At 38.0% G+C, this 27354-nt stretch overlaps 1 protein-coding gene across 2 annotated transcripts in view; it reads left to right on the top strand.

Annotated features, from left to right (window-relative positions):
- NELL1 (neural EGFL like 1) overlaps positions 1–27354 on the top strand; it is a 604942-nt gene that overhangs the window by 519685 nt on the left and 57903 nt on the right. Inside the window, exon 16 of one of the 2 annotated variants that reach the window (XM_060765749.2) lies at positions 26480–26620. The exons of the other annotated variant lie outside the window; for it this stretch is intronic. Coding sequence (XP_060621732.1) covers positions 26480–26620 — 141 coding nt within the window. The remainder of the gene's footprint in view (positions 1–26479; positions 26621–27354) is intronic. 2 annotated transcript variants of the gene reach the window in all.

Raw genomic sequence — 27354 nt, 5'->3', positions numbered from 1 at the left:
TTTAAAAGGTTTTCCTGGGACATATTAAGCTCTTGTATTTTTCCATTCTACTCAGAAAATTCTACATTCTTCTTGGCAAGAGTTAATACTGCACCTTAATTTTTATCACATAAGTAACTGGCCACATTTCTGAATAGAGTGGTGAAAGGCCTTCTTGAATGGCAGGGCAGAAAGATGATGATGGCTAGGGATGGTTAGCCCCCTGAGGTGGCCTTGGTGCTCTCCCCTCTCCAAAGAATGATCCTAGATTTTTTAATTTGTCATATCAATATCCATAACTTTCATCTTATAATGTGCCCTTGGCTTATACGTGGGATTGATTTATGCACCAGGGCCCCCTGGTGGAGCAGTGGATTAAACCACTGAGCTGCTGAATTTGCTGACCAAAATGTTGGCAGTTCGAATCCAGGGAGCAGGGTGAGCCCCAGGGTGTTAGCCCCAGATGCTACCAACCTAGCAGTTCAAAAACATGTAAATGTGAGTAGATCAATATATTCCGCTTCTGTGGGAAGGTAACGGCGCTCCATGTAGTCATGCTGGCCACATGACCTTGGAAGCATCTAAGGATGACTATGGCTCTTCATCTTAGAAATGGAGATGAGCATTACTCCACCCCGCAGAGTCAGACACAACTAGACTCAATATCAGGGGGAACTTTACCTTTACTAGACAATAGTTCATAGGCATGTTACAGCTTCTTAAAATATGTCAGTGCACTTTTCCTTTCTCATTGTAAGTTTCCTCTCTCTCAATATAGTTACATATGTTACATCATCATTGCCTTTGAAAATTGAGATTAAGTAATGATTAAAATATGTGAGAGGGATATCGGTTTCAGAACCAGGAACAGGTGTAATCATATGTTCAGGCACGTTTTTTTTTTGAGAGGAAATGGTCCAAAAAGTCATTTGCAAGTGTATTAAGTCATCAAGACATCTTATTTTGTAGATACAGAAATCTGCAGGTGTAGCTCTTTTGCCCCTATTTTAACAAAATAAAAGTATTAGGCGTTTGTTATACAGAAGTAAAAAAGATAGAGATCTGAAAATAAGACAAATAATATCTAAACATTTTTAGTAGCTTTACAATTGTATGACATATATGTAATTCTCATAAGTGAATCTTAATATATAACATACTTCAGTTGTCTGTTTTAAAATGGCTTCACAATAATCATGTAGTTGTATCTCTACATTGGTTTAATTGAAATTATTGATGTCTGAAACAGCAGTCAGTGTGGCAAATTGCTTTCTGATCAAAGTTGGCCAATTCTGGGGGGATTAATGAAATTGAAAGAAAAATGGAAATGCAAAAAGGAGACACAACATGGCAACCACAAATTTATTTTAATAATTTGGGGAACCAATTTACCAAACTCAACAAAAGTCCCGCTTGTTGGCATAACTAGAAACAATACTTCCGTTGTGTTGGCTGGAGTTGTCTTTTTAAAGTGGTGGGCATCATGTGGCTGTACAAATATTATTGGACACAAGGTCCCAGAAGTCCTTGCCAATACAGCCAGCAGTTAGAGACGATAAAAGTTGAATTTCATTAACATCTGGAGGATCATCTGAGTTTTACCTCCTATCTTAGAGTAAGTCTTTCTGATTTTAACTGACAGTTTTCTTCATGAGAAATTTTCCCCTGAAAACCTCTGAAAGGTTACAAAAACCTTTGGTGATAAGCTTCTGCTTCCCTTTCTTCATTAATTTTAGCCTTTTAAAGTACAAGTGTTTTCCTTTTACAAATAGAAACTGAAAAAGAAAACTATAGGGATTCTTCGATTATAATCAACTCCCCACTGGCTTTTCTCTCTGTCTCCATCACAAATTACAGGTATAATCAATAGAAAGCTTTAAAAGAACTGGAATGGGAGAACAAGCGAGAATCATTGTTGCTCTTTGATGGTTGTTCTGTAATTGTGGGTTGTTCTGTAATTGCTAATTAATTGAGCAAGATAAGAAATAAAAGAATATCCCTGATGTCAGGCACCAGGCTTCTGCCTGATGACCATGAAGGGCACCAAATGTGAGAAAAACTTTCAGCTAATCTTTAAAATAAACGTTGGCTTGCTGGTCATCCTTGACTAATGATTCTACATCCAGGCTTAAATTGTTCATTGTCCATTTCAATTCATGTTGTAGAGGAAAGGAAATATTATCATTTTATTGCCCATTCTATGTATGTTTGTTGAGCAAGCAAAGCATTAAAATTAATTCCCATTGTATCTCTTCTCATTATAACTTTCAATAATATCTACAGTTTTAACAATTATTATTACCATTACAACTGATCATTAGTTTAATCATTCACGAGGCATTTCCACAGCAATAATGTAAAAACACATGCTGCTACTAAGGATACAAGGAAATAATTTTCTTGGTTTTTATCCCCAAAAGATTTATAGGAGCAGTTATTTTGGTGACAACAGGAAGGTTTTTGCTTTATCCCCGATAAAACATGTAAGGATTCAGGGTAGTAAATCTCTGGCCATTGTTAGGAGGCCTCTGTTTGAATCAGAAAACCAGAAATAGGCAGGAGGCAGTAATGGAGGTAGTAGTAGTAGTCCCTGAGATGGAGTGTCTCAGGCTGAATCTACACTGCTATATAATCTCTTTTTAGAATGCTGCATTGAAATGGATTATATGGTAGTGTAGACTCATGTTCAATGCAGTTTATTTATTTATTTATTTATTTATTTATTTATTTATTTGGGGTTCTTTTACCCCGCCCTTCTCACCCCGAAGGGGACTCAGGGCGGCTTACAAAAGCAAAGGCACAATTTGATGCCTGCATCATAAAACAATCATACACAAAATTACATCAATTCACAGTTGACAACAATTCATGCATTATAACCATAAAATCAATAAAAACTAAATATAAACCCGATTTCTCCTCTTACATGGTCAGCGTTCGTTAACACCTAGATCTAGTTGCATTCTGAAACTGTATTGTATGGCAGTGTAGATCCATCCTTACCACCTCATCACATGGAGTACTGGGAGCATCCTAGCACATTGCCAGGATGCTTCCTCCATGGATCCCATCAGATGCCATCATATAATGTAATAATAATAATAATAATAATAATAATAATAATAATAATAATAATTTTTATCCTGCTCCCTTTCCGAAGGGGTCTTGGAGTGACTTAAAACAACAACAACAAAAATACAGTAATTGCAATACAATAAAATACAGAAAATGGAATAAACAATTAATAACACACCAATAAATATAAAGCACAAAATGCAGCACAACAAAATTTAACAATAAAAATTATGAGCATTAGATTAAAATACAGTTGTTTCCATAAGCTAAAAGGGGCTTACTACCATAAACATAAGGCAAACCTCCAGCAAGGCTCCATAGAAGTGTTCTGGCAGCATGCTAGGACACTTCTATGGAAAAACACACAAGGCATTCTGTGTTCCATAGGGAAAAATGGGGGAGGGGGTGAGCCAGGTGGTGATGCTTCCCCACATAAAATGGAGTAAGGGGTGTAGGTATAATGCGGGCAAGGGGCAATGGTTTCTGTAAAGAATCAGGGAAGGCCACCAGTTTGTGTAAAGAAGCATGCACCTATTCAAGCACCACTGGCTTTTCTTTAGGTTCTCAAAACTTGTACTCTATTTGACTAGCAGCTTACTTTTCTAACAGGATTTATTAACTACCATTCATGAACAGGAATCCCTAACTCTCTGTCCTTCACAAACTGCAATCCCTACTCAACTAACTCTCTTTTTAAAACTCTCTCTCTAACTCCCCTCCTTTTTGAACTTAACTCCGCCCCTTTAGAATGTTCGGCCCTGCTCTTCCCAACTGTCATTTTGTCTCCCAACCTTTTGAAATCCTGGGGCTATGCTAATCTGCATATGACCAATCAGCCTCCATATGCAAATAAATCCGGTCCCTCTGTTGCTATCCTCTCTTGTCTATAATCTTCCTTATCTGCCCCCTGCGAACATAGATCTATACACTAAAATTTTCACACAGAGTAACAAATTCGCTACATACGCCCCTTCCCTATAAAAATATTGCTGGAGGTGAGTGTTTTTAACCTCATCGAAAGCAATATTGTTAACTTATACCTTATCTAACAATTCTATATTCAATTCACATTTAAAATCATACATTCAAATACTTACATTTCTATCATATATCACATGAAAACATTCTTTAATAATGATACTATACAGTTACTCTACCAATACAATTATATATAAACACATATATTATATATCTTAACAACATATATCACTAATATACATTACCAATAGTCATCTTCTTGCACCCGGTTTATCCAATAAGTCTACATTTAATTCACAGTTTAAATCATATATCCAAATACTTACGTTTCCATCACACATTACATGGCACCATTCATTAGTAACAGTATAATTATCATATAATTTCTTACTACAATCCTGCATAAACGTATGCAGTGCATATTTATACTTTACCAATTGTTATCTTTACATTTTAATATACACACTAGGTCTTATCAATGCCTATGTGAGTTTATCTGGCTACATTAGACTTTAAAAGCTAAATCCTTTTCCATGGAATCAGTATTGATGAAACACCTTCCAATGGAACTAACAGGTTAACACTAAACCTATATCTATATAGCTTACCTGAATAAAACTATCCTGGAGTCCTCCTCCATGTCCATGACAAAATGTCCACCTTGACATAGTCACATCCTTCAATATACTATACATTGAAGTGAAATTGTGGAGCCTCTACTCCCACTTTCAAACTTGACAGTTTGCCTGTCCCCTGGGCTCTCATCACCTATAGAAGCCCTAAAACCCAGCACTCTTTATCTCACAGGCTGCTATCTTAGACCTAAATCTTCCTCTTGAAGACTGGTTCTACCTTTAAAACACTTTCTCAAAATGGATTTCTGTCTTTATCTAAGACACACAACTTTATCTTTCATTAACTTTATCTTCTATACAAATGCCGTAAAACTTTTTCTCCTTCTACATTTATAGTATAATTTCTTAAATTTTTTCTAATAGGCATATTTCTTTTAAAGGTATCCTAGTATTTTACCAATAAACCTTCAAATTGACTTTTGTATTTTCTTATCAATTTTATATAACTTAGACCTATCTGAGATCATCCTCTATCTATTCAATTCTCCATATCAACATCAAATATCCTTGTCCATATGTGTTTCTATCCCATTAAAATATACGGATGGGAAGTTATGAGTTTTACATCATCCTTATTGATCCTATGAGTTATTAGCTCCTTTTTACCTGGCCCATTCTCAAATACATTTGGGTGTTGCTTCAATATACATCTCAACTGACACCTTTGTCCCTCTGACAATTCTAAACAATTAAATACATCAGGTATTTTCCTCTGTTCATTTAACTCTCCTCACCCTTTTCACCAGATAATTTACATTAGACAGTTTCTTAACTATTATATAAGCTAAACACAGGTTGTTCATTACTAAGAGTCTCTCGGTCTTCTCTGAAGTTACAACGCTGTTGTAGAAAGTTCTCTTTTTTTTTGTTCTTCTTTACTGCCAGAGTTTTTGTCTTTAACCTGGTCTTCCAATTATCAGGAACAGTTCTGCTTTTATTGAGTTTCAATGCTTGAACAACGGCTTGCTTTAACGTAGCATCATGTTGTTGTGAAGAATCAGTACTTCCTTGAATATCTTCTCCTGGCCTTGAAGAGAACTCGCCACCGTTGGAAGAATGAACATAAACATTGTCTTTCTGTACTGCAATCTCATCACTGCTGTCTGGATGAACTTCCAAAGCTAGAAATTGTAGCTTTTTCCTTTTATCACCATTAACATAGTCGGTGTATATTATTTCTCTTGACAGTCCATCAGATGGGTTTTTATCATCTTTCTCTGGTGTATGATTAGATCTTCTCTTTACGTTTATTTTCTTTTCAGTTGTAGGCATTTTAAAGTGTTCAGGTTTGGTAAGGAGGATCTTATCTAATGGTTTATCCTCAGCAAAACGTCTCTCTTCTTTCAGCTTTTTTTTCTCCTCAGAGTTTACCCCTTGCTCTGCAAGACCCATTGTCTCTATATTCTCATCAGTGGCTCCAGCTTCCCTGGCAACCATGATGTGCCCCTTGGTAACTTTCTGTACCACTCCTTTGGCCACACCATCCAGCCTTGAGCCAGCTCCGCCATCTTTGTCTTTCTCATTCACTTGAGCCACCTTCCTGGCTACTTCCCCGAGCACTGTGGCTCTCCTGAGGAGGGACAAATGGCCTGGAGTCCCTGGCCGAAACTCCCGGTGCCATTCCACAGCCTGTGCCACGACTTCTATAGCACTGTCTAAATCTCCTCCGCTCCTCAAACATGCCGCCATCGTCAAAACTAGATTTGGGTCACGCCTCAGCACTTCTGTACCTTTTACAATCATGTATGCTTCAATGACATGGCCTTCACCCAACTTTTGTATTGCTATATCCAACTTCTCACATTTATTCTCTAATTCAGCCATGCTTTCTTTCTCAGCCTCCTTTCGTTCTTTATCTTTTCCTTGTTGATCTGCCTCAAATGCCCTTTGCACTTTTGGGTGTGACTGTCCACCTATGACTAAAGCTGTCTCTTCAGCCTTGGTAACTGCCATGTTGGCTGCTTCTGAGGTAAATTTTTCTTTCTGGAGTTTCTGAATCTTCTGGTTATACCAGCCTCTGGTGTATTAAACCACAGTTCTTACTGGATAACCTTTATCACAGCACTTCTTTAAGCACTGGACCACCTCAGCCACAGTCCACAGCTTCTTCTAGGCACTAGATTAGATGTATTCTATGCATCACGTCGCTTTCTGAGGCACTAGATTAGTTTTGTCACGCGCATCCTGTCGCTTTCTGATGCACTGGACCAGATATATTCTACACATCCCACAGCTTTCTGAGGAACTGGCCCAGATATATTCTACACATCCTGCAGCTTTCTGAGGCACTAGATTAGTCTTGTCACACGCATCCCGTCGCTGTCTGAGGCACTAGATTAGATGTATTCTACGCATCCCGCAGCTGCCACCATTTATGTAAAGAATCAGGGAAGGCCACCAGTTTGTGTAAAGAAGCATGCACCTATGTGCAGTCCTCTCAAATCTTTAATATCTGAATTGCTATGAGTGTTATAAAGCAGAAGCCTCTTGGCTTGGAAACAGGCTTGAGTCTCTCTTGTATGAAACAAAGTAACAAGTTTATTTAAAATTTCAAGCTCCAAACGATTGTGGTTACAATTACTATTTTTGTTGCAAACTTGGGTTCCAGTCACGTATATATACTTGTTGTACTCTCCTGAAATAGGCTTTCAATGTTTCTCATTTATCAAGATGATATTTGCTTTACACATACAGGACTAAACGTACTTTCCAATTCAAGCACCACTGGCTTTTCTTTAGGTTCTCAAAACTTGTACTCTATTTGACTAGCAGCTTACTTTTCTAACAGGATTTATTAACTACCATTCATGAACAGGAATCCCTAACTCTCTGTCCTTCACAAACTGCAATCCCTACTCAACTAACTCTCTTTTTAAAACTCTCTCTCTAACTCCCCTCCTTTTTGAACTTAACTCCGCCCCTTTAGAATGTTCGGCCCTGCTCTTCCCAACTGTCATTTTGTCTCCCAACCTTTTGAAATCCTGGGGCTATGCTAATCTGCATATGACCAATCAGCCTCCATATGCAAATAAATCCGGTCCCTCTGTTGCTATCCTCTCTTGTCTATAATCTTCCTTATCTGCCCCCTGCGAACATAGATCTATACACTAAAATTTTCACACAGAGTAACAAATTCGCTACAGTTTCCCTCCACTGCTCCATGGGTTCGGATCTCAATGTGATGAGGTCCTTAGTCTAAGGGTGTATTGACACTGTAGAAATAATGCAGTTTGACACCACCTTAACTGCCATGACTCAATTCTATGGAATCATCAGATCATCATCTGTGAATTATGACCAGGAATGTTTTGACGACGTGGCTGTGTAAGTGTGATGATGATGATGTTGTATTGTAATATGTTTTTAATTCTGTAATGATAATACATTGTGTGGTTTGTATTTTTGTATATGAACACATGTTGTGAACCGGATCTGAGTCCCTCTTGGAGATGAGAAGATCGGTATAGAAAACTTTTAAATAAATAAATAAATAAATAAATCATAATTTGGTGAGGCTTCAGGACTATTTGACAAAGTTTGTAAAACTACAAATCCCATGATTCTATAGCATTGAGACATGGCAGTTAAAATAGAGTCAAGTTGCATTAATCTGCTTCACTCCAGGCAGCTAATGTGCAGAGCTAAATTGCTAGGGTATTATACCACAGGCTGTATACTAGTACCTTAAGGACCAACAGCAAATGGTCTTGCTCAGGAGAGAGGTAGAAAAGTCTTAGCAACCAGGTCACAGGAACAAGACATTTAGGATGTTAAATCTACTGGCTGCAGTGTTTGGTCCCACTGCTCTAAGATTTAAAGTGTGATTTTAATAGTGAATACAACATTTTTATATGTTTTCATGTGCTTTAATTTTAAATGTTAACCTCAATGTATTTTAATTATATGTTGTCCAAAGACATTGAATAGTTGCCTGTAGGCAACTCCTTTCTCTACCCTGAAGGGGGCTCAACGCAGCTTTATCGCTTTGGGGTAGAGAAAGAAGGGATATAAATAGGTTAAATAAATAAATAAAGCAGGCAGTGTTGAAGGATATGGGTTAAGGAAAGTATGGGACCATGGAATTAAAATTTCACATGCATTGCTCTTTACAACCAATAGTATGAGCCCTTTATGGACAGATTCAATATCCACGTTTTCACTTGTTTCATCATTTTTTATCCTATTATTGTTTGTGGGCCTCTCTAAATGTTCCAGTGCAATTTCTAACTCAGGTATAGTCAAAGTATAGGTTTCCCTATTATCCATAATTTCAGGTATCCATAGGGGGTCTTGGAACATATCCCTAACCATGGACATGCTGTTAAGGGGCCCTGTAATGGTGCCATCAAAAGTAGGGTGCTGTACTAGTCTAGAAAGTGGCACCACTCCAGTCTCCCTTAATAGCATGTCCATGGTTAGGGATATGTTCCAAGACCCCCAATGGATACCCGAAACCATGGATATATACCATATACACATATTCTGAAGGTAATTTTAGACACTATCTTTAGCAATTTTATGTCATTGAAAAGTTGCATTCAGAGCCTTGACTTTATTTCTGTCCCTTTACAATTTTGCTTCTCATTTATCCTTGACTGCTTGAAGGGTTTCCATCTCTCACCCACTGAGGCTTTTGTTTGTTTTTTTTTTTGCTTGCATTTTTTTCTTTTTGCCTTCATTCTTGTTTCTTTTTTGCATTGCTCCATGGGAAGGGCTATGGCTTCAATTCAGAGTTCTTCTGGTTAAGCCTATTGTTAATTAGGCTTAATTGTGCAAGTCTATGGTTACTTTGTTTTAAAATTATATGGGGATGTTCTTCAGATTATAGTTTGGTATGATGCTTTTTAAACCTTAGTCTATTTTTTAATGTTATCAGTCCTGTTATATGCCACAATCTACTCCTACTCTTGTTTTTTTGGCAGAGAGAATGGAACGTCACAATTTTGCCTCCAATTGAGTATTTATTTTATTCCTATATTCTACATCGACTGTCAGGTAATATTCAAGCAGCCTCTATGGTTGCTCGGAGAATGTGTTCACAATGAACAAATTGTTGACCTTGCAAAATTCAATGAGCCTAGGCTAAATTTTCAAAACATTTTATGCCAGAAATGGGAATCAAGAAGCTATTCAAATGTCATTGGACTACAACTCAGAGCATTCATCACCATTTGCCATGATGGCTAGAACTGCTGGGAATTAAAGTATAGCAACATACTGAAGACTGAATGATTCCCAGTCCTGACAATTGTGTTTGTGTGTGTGTGTGGTTTGCCTCTTTCTGAAAGTGAGGAAAGTCAGTTGCAATTTCAACCAATTGCAACAGATCGTGGTAGAAACCAGCCAACATGTCTTAAGCATATGAGAATGTCCTTCTTTCCATCTGTGTAATTTTTGAAGTAGTTCTTGCTTGCTGCCAGTTATTATAATGGTAATAGCATGGATTAATTAAAATAAATATTTGGAAAGCTCATGAATCATTCCTTTTTCTCTTTGCCCTCTCTCCAAAAGTTCTTTTTCCCTCATTGTGAGGCTCGGAAGTTCATGTTTTGGAGAATGACACTTGTATAAATCTGTATTAGTCTAGGGATGGGATTAAATTCTGTGGTGCCCCCATTCCAGACTATTCAATCCTATTATAATTTAGTAATTCAACTAAAAGCCAGAGACAGATTGTTCAGAATTATGCTAATGTGAGCAGTAAAAGACTTTAAAATTTTGATGAAGAAAGGTTTTTATTTTGAAAAGCCCACTTCTGTCTCATTAACAGCATATATTGTCTTTCTATTACACAACATAAAAGGACTTTGTTTCAATATAATCACTTTATGGCAGAAAGATGATGAAGCATTTTCAAAGAATGGCTTGTTTTAATTCTTCATTTTTTTTACTGATTTCTGTAACTATTGTGTTGCACTTTAGGGGTAAATTATCCTATTCATCATGTCAGCATAAATACCTTTATTATAAATAATGCAAAGTGTTGGGGTGTTAAGTTAATATTAATAGACCTGCTCTCAAAAGTTAAGATTAGCATCCTGCTAAAGTTTTTTTCAAAATCCAACACAATGCTGAATGTGTGTGTGTGTGTGTGAGAGAGAGAGTTCTACACTGTAAAAACCCTTGGATGTTGGTGCTGTCCAGTCTTTGAAGTCATATATTACTTGGGACTAGGCTATTGGAAATATTGTGTTCTCCCTTTAAAACCTGGCCCAGTCTTAAACTTTGCAAGTGACTGTTCATTTGGTCCCAATCTATAGGAGCATGTTTGTAAGCCAAAAGAGGGGCTTAGTCAATCACTGTTCTTAGGGTCTGGAACGTCTTGCCAAGGAAGAATAAGCTGGCCCCTTTCCTTTCTTCCACCAGTAGGCAAAGACAAAGGTCAAACAGAGCTGGTTTTGGTTGGGTGCTGGTACTTTCTTTTTTTTATTGGTGCATTTCAATTGGATTTTAAATCTGCCTTTAATATATGAACTCTATTTGTTGATATTTGACTTTACTAATTTTTGGTTAGAGCCAGAATGATGTTATGACTTGGATGTTGGACTAGGACTCTTGGATATCAGGATTCAAAAATCTCCATTCAGCCATCAAAGCCACTGGATGACCTTGAGCAAGTACATTCTCTCAATCCCAGCATAAGGCAATGGCAAATCTCCTCTGAACAAACCTTACCAAGTAAATCTTGCCATAGGTTCACTTTAGGGTCAAAATGTATTGGAAATGACTTGAAAGGGCAAGACATGAATCTATTAACATATGTTCAAGTGGCATTAAAAACAGACTATAAATACATTCAATACAACGTGGTTTTGGAGCACATGATACATTTTACAGAACATCTGTTTCCTTCAAAAAGGAAGTTTTTAAACAGACCAGTAATGAGAAAAATGGACTAAACCTGAAATGTATTTTGTAACATAAATTGGTAGGTAGTACAAGAATTGCCTCAGTTCATGTTACATGAAGACATATGCCACAAACATAAATATTAGGCCATGTCCTTGTGTTTTTGCAGCAAGATATAAGATAGCAACCTACTTAAATGCTATAGTTAACAGTTGTGGGCTGGATTGTTGATACCATGCTGTGCCAAGTAATCCAGGTTAATACCGAAAAATATACTTACAAAACATCTAAACAAATTCAAATAAATCAGTATTAACCATGTTATATCTAATAATGCCGATTTCTGCAAGGATTTTTTTGACTGATAGTGAGTTTGACATTTTTATATGAAAGTCATTCATAGATTACCACGTTACACTGTTTTTTTTTTGTAGTTTTTTTGTTGTCAATCATTTGTAGAGATGTGGATTTTGGAAAATAACAGGAATTGAGCAATTTTATTCTTAATTCAGAAATAATGGCAAGTTCCAAATCTTAAATTTTCTCTTGCTTTTTCCCTCAATAATCCTAAAAGTTCACATCATTATTAGATAAATTTAAAATATCCTAGATATTTTGTCTAATCCCTAGGGATTGAAACCTCCTTTATTCAACATTTCATATGAAGAGGCTCCACAGAATTAGAGGGTAGTAAGGTTCTGTTGAGATGTGTGTATGTGTATATATAGTTGCCAATGTATTTTCTTAGACAAGGAAGCAATCGAAGCTCTGGCTTAGCTGTGGAGTGGAGGAATGGCCAGGGTGATAGATACAATAGAGCAGTGTTGGAGGAGAACTCGAAGCAAATCTGATCGAGCATGGGCTAGAGTCTATTTGAAAGCCTACTGCACAGCAATGGAAGCAGCAGAGAAATTGATCCTTTCTGTCACCATTGCATCTGCAAGGAACTGTCCTGCTGAGCTGTTTTGAGTGGTCAGAGAGCTATTACATACTGGTCCTCAAGGGGAAATTCCTGACCACCTCAGCAGCCCACTGGAAGAATTTGTAAGGCACTTTGCAGATAAAGTCACTCAGATCCATTCCAACTTGCATGCAGTTATTGATACAGTTCCAGTGGATGTAACTTTGAATCCTGCTTGTCCTGTGTTGATGGATACTTCTCAATTTGTGCAGCCTGAGGATCCTTGCCCTTCCTGGCTGGTCAAGCAGGCCAGAGGGAAACTGGCAGAGTGAGTGAAGATGGTGATCAATATCTCCTTGGAAGAAGACAAAGTTCCAACTTGCCTAAAGGAGGCTGTAATGAGACCTATATTTTTAAAAGCCACCCCTGAACCCCTCTATAATGGACAACTATCAGCCAGTGTCCAACCTTCCATTTCTGAGCAAGGTTCTGGAGCATGTGGTGGCCTCCCAACTCCAGAGATTTCTGGATGAGATGGATTATCTAGATCCATTTCAATCTGGTTTAAGGCCTGGCTATGGAACAGAGATAGCTTTGGTCATCTTCGTGGATGACCCGTAAAGAGAGCTAGACAGGGGGAGTGTGTCCCTGTTGGTTCTCCTGGATCTCTCAGCAGCTTTCGATACCATTTACCATGATATCTTTCTGGGTTGTCTCATCAGGATGGGACTGGGAGGCATTGTCTATGCCCCCCCCCCATGCTGTTTATACATATACATGAAACATATACATGAAACCGCTGGGAGAGGTCATCCAGAGTTTTGGAGTACGGTGCCACCTATATGCAGATGACACCCAGCTCTACTGCCCCTTTCCACCTAATTCCAAAGTAACTGTCCTAATCCTAAACCAGTGCCTGTCATCAGTAATGGGCTGGATGAGGCAAACAAATTGAAAATTAATCCATACAAGACAGAGATACTCCTCGTCAGTTAGAAGGCAAACCAAGGATTAGGGATTCAGCCTATGCTGGATGGGGTTATGCTCCCCATTAAGACACGTTTGCAGTTTGGTGGGCAGGCCTTTTTGGTCCGGAAGGTCTGTGGAACTCCCTGCCCAGGGAAGCCAGAATGGCCCCCTCCCTGCTGTCTTTCCAGCAGCAGGCTAAAACCTTTTTATTCAGACAGATTTTTAAAGATGAAGGTTTCTAAAATCAATTCAGGAAGTGCTGTGGTTTTTAACTTTGAATTTGTTTTCATGGTTTTTCACTGGGAATTTTTTAAACTGTTTATATTTAATCCTGTTTTAATGTTCATATATTTGTATATTTAAAATGGTTATGCTAATGCTTTTATGTTAAGCTGCTTTGAGTCCATTTTGGGGGTGATAAAATGGGCTAAACATAATAATAATAATAATAATAATAATAATAACAATAACAACAACAACAACAACAACAACAACAACAACTCCTCTGGGACTTCTGAATTCAGACAGACAGAGTTTTGGAGCACAATACTCCTGACCTCACAATTGTGTTAAAAAACGAAGTATGGGTTGTTGATGTTGCAATCCTAGGTGACAGCAGGATTGAAGAGAAACAACTTGATAAGCTGACACGATATGAGGATTTAAAGATCAAACTGCAAAGGCTCTGGGACAAACCAGTAAAGGTGGTCCCAGTGGTGACCAGCACACTGGGTGCAGTGCCTAAAGATCTTGGCCTGCACTTAAACACAATTGGCGCTGACAAAATTACCAGCTGCCAGCTGCTGGGATCTGCACACATTATTTGCCAATACATCACAGTGTCCTAGACACTTGGGAAGTGTCCGATGTGTGATCCAATACAACAGCCAGCAGAGTGATCTTGTCTGCTGTGGACTGATCTTGTTGTGTTTCAAATAATAATAGATGATTTGTCATTGCCTTCCTCTGAAATATAACCTAGAGCATCTTGTATTCCTGGATGGTCTCTCATCTAAGTACAAATCAGGTATGATTCTGCTTATCTTCCAAGATCATACCTTCAGGATATGTAATGCTGACACTACCCCAAATATTGCTTCTGTACACCTACCCCCCCCCCCCCACTGCAATGTATTGAGAAAATAGCTGAAGTGAGAAAATAGTTACACTTTGTTTGGAGTGATGCAAAATATACTTTTATGACAGTGTAGATAATATGCCAGTATAGTTACACTGGATCCCAGAAGTGTGCAACTCAATGCACATTGGGTGTTATGGCTTTGAGCTCACTAATATGTAGTGGATGACTAGCTGCCACCAACTACGTCAAATGAAAAGGCTCTGTGTTTACTTGAAAACCTATGGGCTATACCAGGGCCACACTTCAGGTACTTTGAAAAAACACAATCTTTTGTGCCACTATTGCTATATTAATGTAAAGGATTCCAGTCATTATCTCAGCCCATACAAAATGTTTGAATTCAGAACCATCTGAGACTGGCTTCTGTTCTTTCTTGCTCTCTTATCTCTCTATAAGCTAGCAAAATAAAATACAGGCTTGTGGAATAAATAACAACCATATAGTAGCGTGGTTTTGTATATGTACATTTTGACTAGATAACAGCAAGCAAACATGAAACAACCAAACATAGAATGTGGCACCTAAAACATTTAGAGATGCCCTAACCAGTAGCCACTGTTTTCTGTTATTGAGTATATACTTGCCCTGTCTGTCTTCTGGTCTGTCTCTCTGGACTTCATCACACACAAATTAGAAAATTGTTATTCTGTATGCAACCCATAGTTTATGACATCTAGATGCATATAGTATGCAAATGGCAGCTCATTACCACCTTTTTGTTCTCTCCATATCTTTTAGAAATACTGCAATTTGACTCAGTCCATGGCAGATGGGTTTGCTCCTCCCAATCCGGCCTATGCTCCCCAACATCATTTCCTGTGATTTTATTTATTTATTTCAAATATTGTGCAGCTACATAATTGTGAATTGTTATATGAAGCAGCTGATTAGCAAGCTGGTTTTCCCAGGTTTCTTGGTGTGAATAAATGGCTTAATTGTGTAGTTTCAATATAAAAAAAGAAAGAGAGGGAGACAATAAAACTAGAAGAGGTAAAAATCCATTATAGACTTTCCAAAGGTCTTTCCCCACCAACCACTGGAAATATAATGGTGGCTGCCTCCATAGAGAAAAATCCCAGGGTTATCAGAAGCTGCCCCCAAGGCACAGTTGATCGTTTTCATAAGAGATGCAAACTGTAGTACAATCACATAGCTGAAGCTGTACCTCTGATGTGTGCTGAAGGAAAAAAGCGATTCAATTCTGTGTTTCTTTACTCTTTTTGAGATCCTTTGCCTATGGTTGACTATGGGTTGCTAACAAAGGGGACCATGTTTCATGTGATAGAACTTTTAGAAAACCATAGGCAAAGGGTTTCAAAAATGGAGTACAAGACTGTGTGATGTGGTCCTCTGTTTCTCCCAGAATAAGGAAATAATTCTTTTGTTTCCAGATCTAAAATCCAGGCAGCAGTGTAGTTCCTTATCAGCAAACTAGTCCTAGCAGTTTTATCCTCCCTAAAGAACTAAATTCCCATGAAGCCAATGGGTCTTGATTGCCATTCAAGTCTAAGGCACTCAAAATATTTTTTTCAGACTAGCAGGTATAATTTAAGACAAAACCACCCAAGCTACTGTGAAGACTGGAACCAAACATGGAACATAGAGACCTGAAATGAGTAGTAGTTGACATTAATGCCACTGCTAATAAACTTGTGATCCCTAGATTCGCTTCAACAGTCTTCATTTTCCTGCTTACTTTCGAGAAAGGGATTCCTTTTTCTAGTGCACATAAAATAAAGCCACAGTCCACCACGAAGGAAAAGATTGAGTTCTTCCTCCAAGGACAGTTCATTTTGTTTCCTGGCTGCATGATGAAAAATGAACTTAATTTTTAGGTATACAGGACAGAAATACAGACATGTCTGAATGTGTGCACATTAGAGTGGTATCGTTATGGGGATGTGAACAGTGGTGTACCTGTATGAGGGCAATGTGTTATGTTTGTCTGTATACAGACATGCACATGTTTTGATTCTGCCCATGGCCACTGGCCACCAAGAGCCTCAAAGACAAAAGAGAACCTCACAATCCACCAATTATAGTTATATTATATGGGTTTAAACCAAAAAGCTAGGGAAGACATCCTGTTTGGCATTTCTAATGTCATAAATGAGACCTCCTAACTGTTTCATATTCACATTTTCAGTTATGTCATATTTGTAATTATTAGCCCTGTGCCATCAATTAAAAAATGTTTCAATGCTTATTATGAAATTGGGGGCGGGGATTTTTGCAAAGTGCAGGAACTCAGCTTCTTCTCATTCAGAAGCCTGCTCCATTGTATTTCTGTGTTAATCACAATGCACAAAAATATATTGAAATCAATATTTCAAATACATGTTTCTCAAAATGCACATGCTTGTGTTTTTGTTGCCCCAAAATGAACTTTTCAATGTATTTGATATTTGCTTTACAGCCAAGATGGAATTCATTTACCCAAGAAATTCAAACGAGCTCAGTTTGTATTGAAATTTACATTGGAATTATCCATGCATCTGTATCCTCCCCAAGATGAAAGAAAGACAGTAAATAGTATATAGATGCAACACTACTGACTTTTTGCTTCATCTTCTACTCATGATCCTAAATGCTTCTGAACTCATCAGAGTTGCGTTAACGGCTTCAGTGATGCATATTAATAGCCCAGTTGTCCAGTTTGGTGTTTATCCCTTTTGTCATGCCCTTTATTGCTTTGTATTGACGAAGTTAATGACCTCTGAAGTAAACAGATGTTGGTGAGAAATGGTTGTTAAAAAGGGGAAGCTGTGACTCAGGAAATGTTATGAATCTACCTTAGGCAAACTACACCATTAATGCTTATGATTTTTGGAATGTAAAGTAATCAAAATAAAACATTAAACTCTAATGTTAAGAGTTCAAACACAGGAGAGCAGTGAAAATATATCAACACTATTTTTAAAAGTTCATGTAATGAGATCCTGGGTCAAGAGAGACACAAAGGCCAGGCAAAGCATTCTGTTTCACTGAGAAAAGAGAGGGGCAGTGGGGCAAATCTGTTGTCCTGTGTGCAGCTCCTTCTTAGCAAACTTTCCCCATCACATGGGGTGAAGTATTTCGCTCTCAATGAGGCCCAGTGCTGGCTCCATTGGAAGCCATTTTGGTTGTGGAAAACGCTTTCACCCCATTTGGGATGGGGCCTCCATCAGAACTCACACAGCATTGTGTGAAAGCCATTGTGGGGCTCCAACCATTAGACAGGATTAAAGCATCCTAGGATGTTAAATTCCCTGCTTCTGATGAAGTCCTTAGTGCACATTCACAATAGTTTCCCACCAAACCTATGTAAACAATATTTTCTCTTTTTTAACCCTCCCCTCCTCCCAATAGACATTTCCTGGATGGAGGAGGGCAGGAGCGGTGGATTGACAAAGGAACATCCAGATTTTTCTATAGTGGAACATACAATGAGAGCTATTTACCAAAACTTCCCAGGATACACTAAAGATCACTGAAGATGTTGTCATTGCTCTGCATGCAACTGTAGGAAATTGCTACATCTTCCTCTGCTGTTTTTCCTGCTCTCCAGTAGTCAGGCAATGACAAGGAAGGGTGAAGATAGGTTTGGGTCATTGCATGATTAATACAGAATTCCAATCTCTGTCGATGCCACCCTGGTGCATTATGATCACATATGTTAGAATGATAGTCGCACCCCACTAATAGAATATCAGTTAATATTTAAGTGTCAAAGTAGATAGTATATGAAATGAATTTGCACCTATTATATATGAGGGTCCCCCCCATTTATTTATTTTTTGAGAATGGGGTAGGATAAATTGAAGTGCAGCAGGTTTAACCCTTTCATTGATGTGGTTTCTACCAATTACACTCTCCTAAAGCTGTCAATGCCTCCTAGAGTAAGTTGCATCCCAGGACAGCACTTCCACATTATAGTGAGAAATAATTAACATCCATCTCATTTTGATCATGAAGGACCATGAAATGTAGTTGTGCAATTCATGCGACATGTAGGTCTAGGCTGGCAGCAAAAGGTCATCATAGTTGGTAGCAGGCAACCCTCCTCCCAAAAGAAACACTTGTAGAAGAAGGGGTGTTTCATAAGTGAGAAGTGTCAGCTGAAAGGGACCTTCTTCCAGTTATTATCTATCTCTGAATGTGTAGGTACTGAACTGGCTTTTATTTTAAAATATGTATGACTGTTATCTATATATATAAATTTGTTAGGGGCATCCAACGAGGAAACAAAACTCAAAAACCCCCCAACGAAACTTAACCAAAATTCCCATGCCCATAACACAACCCACAAGGTACAAACATATCTACTCAAAATGAAAAACAACACAACAACACACTCACAAAACGGCAAAACAACAAAACTCAAAAATCCCCCAACGAAACTTAACCAAAATTCCCATGCCCATAACACAACCCACAAGGTACAAACATATCTACTCAAAATGAAAAACAACACAACAACACTCACAAAACGGCAAAACAACTGAGCATGCGCATTGGCGCCCAGCCGCAAGTTCCCTGGCGCGCGCACATGCCCTTCCGGCCAACGTTCCCTCTGCAGAAACCATGCCCACTCCAAGCCCCGCCGCGCCGCTTCCCGCACACACACACACACCCCTGCCGCACACACACACACAACCCCACACTCCATCACTCCCCCCGCCGCCGCACACACACACGCAACCCCACTCCCCCCGCCGCCGCACACACACACGCAACCCCACACTCCATCACTTCCCCCGCTGCCGCACGCACACACGCAACCCCACTCCCCCCGCCTCCGCACACGCACACACGCAACCCCACTCCCCCCGCCGCCGCACACACACATGCAACCCCACGCTCCATCACTCCCCCCGCCGCTGCACACACACACACAACCCCACGCTCCATCACTCCCCCACCCCAATCTTACCTCCTTTTACTTCACGCCCCCTCCAAACCCCACCCCGCCCCTTCCCGCCCAGTCAAAATCTAGGAAAGACAGGAAGGAAGGAAAGAAGGAAGAAAGAGAAAGGGAGGTAAAGAAAAAGGGGGAAGGAAGGAAAGTTAGAGAAAGAAGGAAGAAGAAAAGGAAAGATGGAAGGAAAGAAGAGAGAGACAGCAGAAAAGAAAGAAAAAGGGGGAAGGAAGGAAAGAGATAGAGAAAGAAGAGGAGAAGGAAAGATGGGAGGGAAGGAAGGAAGGAAGGAAGGAGGGAAAGAAGGAGAGAAAGAGGGAAGATTGGCCACAGCAACACGTGGCGGGTAAAGGTTGTTATTTCTATTATTATGATGATGATGCTATTGTTCCTCTGAGACCCTTTTAGGGGGAATGGGAGAGGTGTCAGGTCCCAGAGGCAATGCATTGCATTATTGTTAATGTTATGATGGTGGTGAAATAAAAGGAAATAAAAAGTGAAAGAAGGAAGCAAACAGGGAGGGAAGAAAGGCAAAGGAAGAAAGGGGGAGGGAATGAAGGAAAGAGAGAAGGATGAAACCAAGTAGTGAAAGAAGGAAAGAAAGAAAGAGGTAGAGAAGGAAGAAAGGAGAGAAAGGGAGAGGAAAAGGGGGAAGGAATAGGTAGGGACCTCTCTTTCATAATAGTCCAGATATCTACCTCAACTTTGATAAGTTTTACTATAGGCCACAGCAACGCGTGGCAGGGCACAGCTAGTATAGTATAATGTCAATGTTTTATAATGATTATTTTGTATGTTTTTGTGATGCTTTACCTATGCTGGAAACCTCTCTGAGTCCCTTCAGGGAGATAGAGCGGTATACAAATAAAAGATGATGATGATGATGATGATGATGATGATGATGATGATGATGATGATGATGATGATTGGTTCCCAGAGAACGATCTCTCTAGATAACTTAACCATGCAGGCAGATTTGGACATAATATGTCCAAAATATGGAGAAACTCTTAAGTCTGCAAAAAGACTAGGAATAGTTCGTGGGAAAGATAATGAACTGATCTAATAAAAAAATAGTATAGATGAAGAAGAACAGTAAATCAGTAATCCTACCAAATTGTGAGAGATCTGAAAAATATCCTGGTAGAGTTAAAAATAAAGTAAACATAGATTTGCACTATTAAGTCTAATGGACTGGGAACCAAAGGAACTCTAGCATAAATCCAGAGATGTTGTAAGGGAAGAATGTACAAAAACACTGTCTGAAGCCAAAAAGAAAAAAAAAAGTATCCATGGATGACTGATTAAACTCTTCAAGCAATTGCGTATAGGTGAGATGCAAAGGTAAAAATAAATAAATGACAGAACCAGGGTATTGTTATTGCTTGTATTGTTGTGTTTTGGGCTCGGCCTCATGTAAGCCACACCGAGTCCCATGGGGAGATGGTAGCGGGGTACAAATAAAGTGTTATTATTTATTATTATTGACTGGAACTGTTTCCCTATTGAAACAGCTTTCCTGGATGCTTTTCTCATACAAGTCAGTTTAAGTCTTTAAATCAGTTGTGCTTTCTTTTAGTTCAACAATTTTTCAAACTTGTTTTGTGAGGATACAGTAGCTGTTCCCTGGCTGTGGAACTTGCTTCCATAGAAGGTCCTATTGGCCTACTCCATGTTCTCTTTCTGCCAACAGATGAAAATGTTTTTATGAAGACAGGCCTTCCATTTTAATTGTGGAGCTGTAGTAGGTGTGTAAAGTGGTATCCTATATTTTTAATCTTTTACAGATAATTGAGGTTTTATGTGTGTTTTAACAGTGCTTAACCATGCTTTTAAATAACATTGTATTGTAAGCTAATATTTTTGCTAAATCTTTGGGAAATTATTGCAAGATGCATTGAATTTATCTTGGAAGAAAGATAGGACATGCATATAATCAAACCATCAAATTTCCTTCCTTCACAGAGGAACACTATCTTTTTATTTTGTTTTATTTTATTTGATGATGCAGCTTGACAGGTCTTTACAGGTGAAAATGCTCTACTGGAAATATGAAATGAACCGCTATGAGTCGCCTTAGGGCTGAGAATGGAGGTATACAAATGAAGTAAATAAATAAATAAATAAATAAATAAATGCCTCTTCTTATTTCTTTCACATAAGTAGAATTTCTTTGCTAAAACCGGTGGCATGGCACAGCTGGGCCATTGCCCTTCTCATACCGTTTTTTAGCAGGTGGTAGTTTTATTTTCCCTCTTATTAATTGTTTTCGGTAAGCAATGAAAACCTGAACATTTTGTTCAGATAACAATGCTTCACCTCACTGCTATCTTAGAATTACTCTTGAACTATATTTGACAAAACAAAGCATGCATTCATTTTTTGCCACATCCTTGTCAGCTCAGTGGCTGTGTATGGCTTAGTATGAGTGACAATAGCTTAGCTTGGGGCTGTTTTTATTGATTTTTTTTTCTCCTTTAACTTTTGTATGTGTTGGAGTTTGACATCAAGTATGCATTAACAGTTATTCCATTTGTCTAATGCTTTTTCTGGCATCTTCTCGTGTCTTTTAAAAGTTTCCACTTCTAATTTCAGATCCTTCATACAGATAGATAAATGTGGCAATTCAGACCCAGCAGTGATTTATTGTAAAAGTAATCTATTACCATACTTCCTCTTTCTAACATACTTTGCATAACTTCACACCACTTGACCCCTTTCATAACTCAAAGAAGCTAATATGAACTTGGGATTCCTCACATTTTGAATGCTTTGGGAGTATTGTACCAACCAGTCGAAACCCAGCTCCATAAATCTAAATCAAATATATGTTCAGTGGTACTGTGCCACATAAGTGAATTAAAGGAAACCTCTGTTGGTTTTTTGCAAATGAAAGAAAGAAAATTGAATGTAGGTAAGTCAAATAAAGGCTGAACGAAGGAAGCAACCAACATCAGAATACTACAGATTTATAATACCATGGAAGAATAAGTAAGTAGAGAACGGATTGGTGTGTAAGTGACCTGCAGTTGTACTTACTGAAATAGGATTAAACTTGTTCTGCCATGCATGGCACATGAAAAAATCATGAGAAACTTCATTTAGAGGAATGGTGTCTAGAAAATCCTTAATTTCCTGGCCTCCTTAATCATGGAAGGTAGACTGGTGCATCATGTCTCAGCTAATATTGGATTTTCTAGCAGGGAGATAACAGCAAAGGCAGGAGCAGAATTCACCGCACAACCTACCTAAATTTATCATAGGGCAATAAGGGAGACAGAGGAATGTTTACTTAGTTATGTCGAATTATACATAGATTTCTCCCATGAATGCCAAAAGGCCAATTTTGTTTTCTTACTGTAGCAACATTCAAATACAATTAGGAACTAGAGTTCAAAAGATAAAACAGTTTCCCATTTCCATATCATTATGTGGTCTAGGCAGGGCAGGTGGTATAATATAAAGCATTGTAAAATGCAAATAAATCAAGATGTCCTTAAGAATAACAGTGGTGAGACAGAAAAACCTTGATCTCACTGATGCCATTAAAGGAAATGATACAAAATAATTCAAAGTTCATAAAAAATACCTATCACCAAAAAGACACCACAAGTAAATTTCTTAAAATTTTGACATAACTTATATATTTTAATATTTATGAAAATTATGCATGTTCCTTTTGGGGTGCACTTTTAAAAGTCTTCCCATAATTATTTTTTTTTCTGATGGTGCTTTCTTCATAAAATGTATGTGCAATTCAAATGTTGAAAGCGTTTTGATTCATAATATTTTCCATGTGCTAGATATATGCAGCTAATCCAGATTAAATTGAATGGGTAGTACAAAAGAAAATAATATAGCCCGTGAACCACAACTGAACACTGAATATTGGCATGGCATTGGCTAACATATTCACCATTCTTCACCCAGTATATTAGTGCTACAAACTGAATAGGGGTTTCAGTAAATTGAACAATGTGACATCTTTAACGGTTTCTAAAATCAGTTTCTATGTATAATATTACAAACTCAGTTCATGAGGCCAGTTCACTTAAATTCAACAATAACATTATTTATGTTTTGAGCACTTGACAATGACATTGGAGACTAGGGCTTGACTTTCCACTTGGCCATGGAAAACCACTCGGTGACCTTGAGTAAGTCACACTCAAAGCTTCAAAGAAAGGCAAAGGCAAATGTTCCTTGAATGAATATTGAATGAACATCCTATGATAGGTCACTTTAAGATTGTTTAAAGCGAGAAATGACTTCAAGGCACACAACAACAAACAAGAATCAATGTCCTAACTTCAACTATATGCAAAAGCTGCTGTGAGAAATGGGGCTGCCCATTAAGTGACTCTGTGCATTCAAACTTTGGGTTTCATTGTAATGTAACCATAAGATATATGTGCACTTAAGTTCAAGACTCATTCTGGCATTGTACCGCTTGAATTAAGCAACACATGGACCAAATCCTATGCAAATACTATCTGTAAATACTATTCTCTTTCTCCGAGAGAAGGAATCTTTTCAGTCTGCTTTTATTCTTCTCTTCTTGGATAGAAATGATTCTCAGTGGATGAAAACAACTCATCTTTTTTATGAAAGACACTCATTTATTATTGGTGATATCTCCTACAGTGATACTGAAAGCCATCCAAGTGGGTATTTTTAATGGTTCTGTCTGAGCCGAAGATTCAACCATTTTTCTCCATGAACCACTTGAAAAAAAATTAGCCTCTTAATTTCTCTAAGGTCAAGATACAATTATTTAGATCATTTTAATCATAACCTTTCAAAATACATACCAAAAAGGATAATACCTTACAGGTAAAAGTAATAAATAGCCAAAGTTATTACATATTATGAGATCTGTATAAGTGCACTTTGCAGAAAAGCTAGGGGATTAAAAGAAACAATTGGAAAATTATCATATTTACTGAAATTCTTTGGGGGAATAAAACTTGTATATTTTAACTATTAAAAAAAAAAGCCCATGCTTTAATTCACATCCTTTCATCTGTGGCTGAATCTGACTCTAGAAATAGGGTTAGATTTTCCACCTTGATCTGTTGTACTGTTCCACAGATATCTTGCAAAAATATCACCCCCCCCCCTTGACTTTTGTTTTGTTGCAGCATAGTACTAAAATGGATTCAAATGAAATTGTTGGACTAATAATAATAATAATAATAATAATAATAATAATAATAATAGCAACAACAACAATAATCTTTTATTTATACCTCACCACCATCTCCCATAGGGACTTGGGGCAGCTTACAAAGCATACAATGGTGCCATACAACATATAAAAGACAGTATATCAACATTAAAACTAATAACATATTTAAAAGCAGACATATAAAATTAACAAGAACAATAGAATCAATAAAATATGGCAATTGATTCTATTGTTCCATTGTTATGCACAAGATGCTCAGTGCTGTGATGGTTCAAAATATTTTTGCTATGGCAAAAAAGTTAAGTAAACAAAATCACTATTCTCATACACACACACACACACACCTGAATAAATACTTGGCAGAGTCACCCTGGTAAAATCATCTAAAATCAAAGCATTAAAAATCTGTTTTTGCTCCCATGTGATTTACAGGAGCTGCTAAGGTTCAGCCCAAAGTGTACTAACTCCCTGATCTTTTTCAGATACATTCATTATGTTGAAGTTATGAAAGATAGCATACTGACCACTACTCATTGTATGGCAGTGAAACTCACCAGAATCAGGCTTGCCTTAAAAGTAAAATAATTGCCTCAAATGCTTGCCTATTGGAGCTGTGTAGGAATCCCTCCCCCCATATTTGGAGTGGGGGGTTTCCACTTACTGTCTATGGGGGAATGAGGAATTGGCTCAGAATGGTATCTTTAATAGGTTTCACTGTGCAGGTTTGGGAGGATAGCAGCAAAAATTGGTTCACCCTTTGAGTGAAGGGTCTTCTTTGGGGGGCCTGGGAGCTGGAAAGGAGCCTGCTCTTGGGATGGACATGGGTTTGACTCTTCATTTTTAGTTCTATGGATTTGTGGCAATGGGATCCCTTGGTCTGCTTTCCAAAATATGACCATCTGGCATGATCAACATCAAACGTCAGAAGAGAGTCGAGAGGTGTTATTTCAGATAGACGACTGCCTCAACTAAGACTTCCATTTAGGTTGCACTATCCTTCTAGCAGGGTTTTCCAGGTTTAAATCTTAAATAGTTAATAGGTCAATTCAAGTGGCTCTTATTTCATCCAGTTGTATGTATCTGGTCCCATTATTTCAGAATTGGTCATCAAATGATTGCATCCATGACTGGAGAAACAGACACATGCTACAGAGGGACAGAAGTCTCTGTGACCTCCCCCCCCTCTTTTCAAATGAATAAGTTTGAACAAATGTTTAGTTCAAAATTTAGAAAGTTTGCACAGCAATTTTAATAAGCACCATATTGGTAGCTTGCCATTTTGGTATACGTTTAATACAATATATTAACACATGAATGGAACACATCTTTTCAGAAATAAGGGGTTTTTATTGCTAAATTTCTGAAAACTCCACTTGAACATTTAGCTATGTCCTTATGATGTTAATATCAAGATTCGTAGATTAAGTAAATAAGCATTTCAACATTGTTGAGATGTTTATTTTCAGCAGTTATGCTGATTGTCATCAAAGCTTGTTTGTTTGCACTTAATAAAATTAGAGCTTGGAAAAGTTGGTTTTTACTATTAGTCCCACTGGAGATGTTGGCTAAAAAATGTTCAAAGTTCTAGTTCAAAATATGATCCCCGCCCTGCAAAGTTATTTATAATATTCTGATACATCCTTCCTAGATTTATTGTAGATAATGCAAACTGGTAGTTACCAAGAGTGAATCTATATAAGATGGTAACATTCTGGTTGAGTGACATATAGATTACCAACCCATGCATTAAAATATGTGTTATGTTTTGTCCTGAAAGGCTTTTGTGTTGTTGTTGTTTTAAGTATCTGAAATGTTGGTGTCGAAGGAAATTAATATCCTGGCTGGTTTGTGTTTTTCTCTGAGGCAGATATTGATGAGTGTGCTGAGGGGATCATTGAATGTCACAACCATTCACGCTGTGTTAACCTCCCAGGGTGGTACCACTGTGAGTGCAGAAGCGGTTTCCATGACAATGGAACCTATTCACTTTCCGGGGAGTCCTGTGTTGGTAAGCAAAGATCAGAAGTGAAATTGTGTTTTTGTTCTGCATGGTGTCTTATCCAAACTACAGCCCTCTTATCCAAACTACAACCCCAAAGACAATGTTTAATGCCAGATTTAGAATATAACCAACTATGTATTTGGTCTCAGCACTGTTCTATATAAAGTAATTTAGATGCTGTTATAATAATGGTGAATAATCTAGTCACTGAATGAATAACCTCATTCAGATGTTATATTGGGAATTTGCTTCCCTTAGTCATATTCATTGAGTCACAAGAAATTAAATACATCTACTCTATATACTCATGTATTCGTCTAGAAGCTTTAGTCAAAAATCAGCCCAAAAAGCCTGGGCTGAATTATCCATGGGTCAATGCTAACCTTAACTCTTATATAAAAAAAGGAACCACCACTTTCTCTGAGTTGTATGGAGAAATGCAAGAGTTCTTCCTGGGAAACACTAATCCCCTCTATGCTTCCTTCTGCAGCACTGCCTCTGTCTTTTATGAATGCATAAATGGGGAAATGGCATTGGCTGTGGCCTGTGATGGCACCTGGGTGCTTTCCCCTCTCCTCTAAATGAGCTTCAGTTTATCCATAATTTTGTCCCCTAAACTTGTCCTTGACTACATGAGGTCAACCTGTACATGAGTATTTATAATATACTAGCTGTCCCCTGCCATGCATTGCTGTGGCCCAGTCTGTTGATCTGGAAAATAAAGTAATGAGAAAGCGTTG

The sequence above is a fragment of the Anolis sagrei genome, chromosome 1 (assembly GCF_037176765.1).
Source record: "Anolis sagrei isolate rAnoSag1 chromosome 1, rAnoSag1.mat, whole genome shotgun sequence".
NCBI lineage: Eukaryota > Metazoa > Chordata > Lepidosauria > Squamata > Dactyloidae > Anolis > Anolis sagrei.
Note: the sequence above shows the minus strand (reverse complement) of the source record. Positions and strands in the feature narration are given on the sequence as shown.